The sequence below is a fragment of the Gobio gobio genome (genome assembly GCF_949357685.1).
Source record: "Gobio gobio genome assembly, chromosome: 3".
Lineage (NCBI taxonomy): Eukaryota > Metazoa > Chordata > Actinopteri > Cypriniformes > Gobionidae > Gobio > Gobio gobio.
This window is the reverse complement of record NC_137099.1, coordinates 67,857,379-67,862,083: the sequence shown is the minus strand read 5'-3', so window position 1 is coordinate 67,862,083 and position 4,705 is coordinate 67,857,379. Positions and strand designations below refer to the sequence as shown.

The 4,705-nt window shown below is 34.2% G+C and overlaps 1 protein-coding gene across 1 annotated transcript; it reads right to left on the bottom strand.

The window, feature by feature from the left end:
* Positions 1 to 1,783: 1,783 nt before the first annotated feature.
* On the bottom strand, positions 1,784 to 3,289 carry LOC307124254 (uncharacterized protein; the record flags this gene model as incomplete). Its single annotated transcript, XM_079813300.1, has 4 exons — positions 1,784 to 1,896; positions 2,236 to 2,336; positions 3,069 to 3,133; positions 3,221 to 3,289. The coding sequence occupies 4 exons, from the start codon at positions 3,287 to 3,289 to the stop codon at positions 1,784 to 1,786; spliced, it is 348 nt and encodes a 115-aa protein (XP_079669426.1).
* Positions 3,290 to 4,705: the final 1,416 nt, after the last annotated feature.

Here is a 4,705-nt window from a genome sequence, read left to right as displayed (position 1 = left end):
GTGAAAGAGAAAGTAAAGTACGCGAAAACACAACACTGCTAGAAGTTTTTGCCCAAACTTCAAATGTCTGATTAAATGATTTAAAGCATCCTTAAAGCATTTAAATCTTAACTTTAAAGGTTACTTTTATCATATGAGCATGATATAACATATATCATGCATGTCTCTATGAGACAGAGTTCTCAGCTGATATCTGTGTCCATCATAAATGCAAAGCACGAGACAGACAGGGTCGGAGGGGAAAACGGGAAAATGTGGCATAATGGACAATATTCAACTGTATTTACAATACACGAGCCGCGTTCAGCTGCGCATTCTCCGCTCATATATGCTGCCCATCATAAATGCAAAGCACGAGACAGAGAGGGCTCGGAGGAGAACACGGGAAATGTGACATAATGGACAATATTCAACTGTATTTGCAATACACGAGCCGCGTTCACCTGCGTGAGACAAACGCCCGTGTAAATGACAGCTCCATCGGGCGGCTCTCTCGCTCTCCATACGCAGCCTTCCTGCCTTGTGAAGTCGGCGCACTGCCGCAGAGCAGACGTGAACCGGCCGGAAAGGGAGAGGATCTTTCAGGCTTTTGCGCGGAGCCGAAGTACTGTCAAAAGTGCTATTCCGCCATACATTATAGTTCTCCTTTTTAACCCGCTTAGAAAAGCGTCACGTTTTATTTTGTGTCACCAAACTTGGTCGTTCAACTATTCGTGTGACTGTTCCCAGCAAACATTATGACGTTTAATGACCGTTGAAAAGACGTCCCTCCGACACGTCCCGTCATGGTTGAAAAATAGTTCCAAAATGAAAGTTGAACGGACGTCTTCGACGTCATCTGGCCGTGAATACCACGTCTTTTCTGCGCGTCCCTGGACGTCTAAATGCGTCGTCTTCTGGATGTTTAAATGCGTTGCTGCATAATTTAAGTGTGTATATATATATATATATATATATATATAAGCCTGCATGGTTGAAAAATAGTTCCAAAATGATAGTTAAACGGACGTCTTCGACGTCATCTGGCCGTGATTTCCACGTCTTTTCTGCTCGTCCATGGACGTCTAAATGAGTCATTTTCTGGACGTTTAAATGGGTTTCTGCTTAATTTACGTGTGTATATATATATATATATATATATAATATGTCTGCATATAAAATAATCACACACCTTTTGTGTAACACCGTGGAAGGTTTAACACATTGACAAACGTTCTAAAAAGGTCCAAAATCGGTCCAGTCAGACCTGAACGTCCATAAAACGTTTTAATCACGTGTACTTTACAAACAATAACACATTATTTGTGGACATAAGGGAAAAAAAGCATGTTCTGATTTATCACAATTTTATTTTTCTTGAACAGCCGCAAATGTTCTCTTTTTTTCATTAATGTTCAACATCTGTTAACCAAACTAAAACCCCCATTACAAAATATTAAATATTTTTTACTATATAAAGGGATAGTACACCCAAAAATGAAAATTCTGTCATTTATTCACACTCATGTTCCAAACCAGTATACCTTTCTATGTTCTGCTGAACACAAAGATATTTGGAAGAATGTTTGTAACCAAGCAGATCTCAACTCATTAACTATCATTGTAGGGAAAAATTATTATGGTATTAAAGGGAGGTGAGATCTGCTTGGTTACAAATTCTTCCAAATATATTTGTGTTCAGCAGAACATAGAAAGGTATACAGGTTTGGAACATGAGGGTGAGTAAATGACAATTTAAATTTTTAGGTGAACTATCCCTTAAAACACATTAAAATAGTTTGGTTCATTTTTTGTATCCACCACCCCCAGCTCTTCCTGGTGCGTGCTTCAGGTGTTCCGCCATTGCTGCGTCGATTTCACAGTCTGTAGCATTTGGGCTCCACCTCTTCACAGCATCTAAGGGAAGAGAATACATTTCTTTTTAAAATAAATAAAATTAAATAACATGCACTTATTTTCAAAAAATGTTTTTATTTTTTTTATCTAGAGCTAAATTTAAAAAAACATGGAACAAGAAAGAAACATGAATGAAACATTAGAAAAAGGGAATAAACATGCATTACATTTTTTTGTATTGTATAAAACATGTTATGCTTTAAATGGGTGTTAGAACAGTTGGGGGGGGGTGCTCTTCAATATCACTGTGGTGACCTTGAGAAAGACCCTTACCAATAAAAATTACATCAATATACAAGGAACAAGAGTTTTTTTAGATTGGCATATGCCTAAAATTACCTTGAATTACCCCATATAAAGGTGTGGCTTTAAATGCCTTCTTTTCGAGCTGGCCACCACCCCTCATATTGAATTTCCCCATCAAAGCATTTGACATCATCCTGTGAAAGAAATGTAGGATTACTTCACCTAAGAAAAATAACCAAATAAGGTCAATAAATCACAATTAACAGTAATGTCATAATGTCACTTATTTTTAAGTCTACAGTTTCTCACTTATCATATCCACTTTTTTTATTTTTTTATTTTTATATTTTTATTTTTATCTTATTTCCTATTTTTATCTTTTACTTGATTTATTTATAATTCTACTTATGTTAATACTTTTTATTCTATTTTTATTCTATTTCTATTTTAATTTCCCCTTGTGTTTCTTGTAACTGTTATTTGCACTGTCCATGGAGCGGACCTGTTTACATTTCACTGCCAGTTGTATATTGTGTATATAACTGTGTATGTGACAAATAAAACTCTTGAATCTAATGTGCAGCGTAGCAATTGCATGCCATGTTAAAACATACACTTTCACAACTACTCATCTATCATGTAACAAGTGCTATGAACCATGTCCTTATCTATATCCAAAGTTTTTTGAGACAAGTAATGAATGTCATTCATGGCTTACACTGAAATCATGTTTTGATTTCTTGTTTTCAGTCTGGCTGACTGTCTGAGCCAGTAAGGACTTATTAAAACTTCAGAACAAGTGATAAATTAAATTACAGTAATATAAATGGTGGGTTAATTATGGTGTTAATCAATATATATATATTTTTTTTTTTTTTTTTCCTGAAATATTATGCAGCAATACACAATTCAAGGGAAATACATACCTGTTCATAACTTTGTTTACACAATCTCTCACAGACGACCCACCAACTCTGGACAGTTGCTGGACCTAAATGTGAAAATGTAAATAATGCTATAGAAAGACATATGGATATATACACATACATATATATACATATTTTATGTCATAACTTACGCAGATCGACCTGTTATCAACATCTTTGATGTGTTCTTCAAAGAGTTTTAAGTCACTCTCTAAATCCATTTTTTTTAGAGTCGTTGTAGACCTGCCAGGGTCCAGAATGGCAACTATTTCCTTAAGTTGGTCTTTTAAATCGAACAACATCGAAAACATCTTCCTTTGGAATTCTTAAAGAAAAATAAGATTAATATGTACACACGGAAACATTTTATGATGTAAAAATCATAATATAAGTACACCTCCAAAAAAAAAAGATCAACGTCATGGAACCTTTAAAGGCATTTTATTTTAATGGTCAGTGTTTTAAAACCACCACATATAATATTTCTTACTTGTAGTTGACATGGGGTAGGCGCTCTTTGAGGGTCTGGTGCCACCTAATTCAAAATTTAAAAACAAAAAAACAATTTTAAAATGTAAATTAAATTTTGGATAGGACAACCCCATGGCTGGAACAGTCCATTAACATACATACCCTCACTTCTGTGCTCACTCCTTGATGCAGCTGTTAAGAGGCAAAACAACATTAGGAAATGCTGTTATTCATTTTTCAGGACCATCGTGTAGATGTGATTCAAAGCTGAATTTATCATCATTACTCCATTCTTTAGAGTCACTTGATCCTTCACAAATCATCCTGATATGCTGATTTACTGCTCAAGAAACGTATTATCATTATCAATGTTGAAAACAGTTGTGCACAATTTTTTTTCCAGGATTATTTAATGAATAGAAAAGTTCAAAGGAACAGCATTTATCTGAAATAAAGTTTTTGCAATATTATAAATGTATTTACTGTCACTTGATCAATTTAATGCATCCTTGCTGAATAAATGTATTAAATTTCTTTAAGCTCTCACCCCAAAAAAAATTCTTACCGATCCAAAACTTCTGAACGTTTTGAATGTTACAAAAGCTTTCTATTTCAGATAAATACTGCTCTTTTGAACTTTCTATTCATCAAAAAAATGAAAAATTAATGTTTTACACAACTGCTTTCAACACTGATAATAACAGGGTATCTGCAGGTTTCACCAAGTCAAATTTAAGACCTTTTCAAGACCATTATGAATTAAATTTAAGACCTATATCACGCAATTAAAAAAAAAAAGTACAAAAGGAAATGCAGAATCACAAAATTACTTGCAAAGCAAATTAATTTATTCAAATTGAACAAAGTATTAGTAATCTTGCACTTCCTCATAGCTCAATCCCACCAGGATTAATATACAAACACACTACCGGTCAAAAGTCTGAGAATGGTAAGATTTTTTAATGTTTTTACATTCTGCTCACCAATGCTGCATTGATGTTATTAAAAATACAAAAAGCTGTAATATTGTGACAGTTCTGTTGTGACTGTTTTCTATGTGAATATATAGTAAAGTGTCATTTATTCCTGTGATCTAAGCTGAATTTATCATCATTACTCCAGTCTTCAGTGTCACATGACCCTTCACTAATCACTCATATATCTAA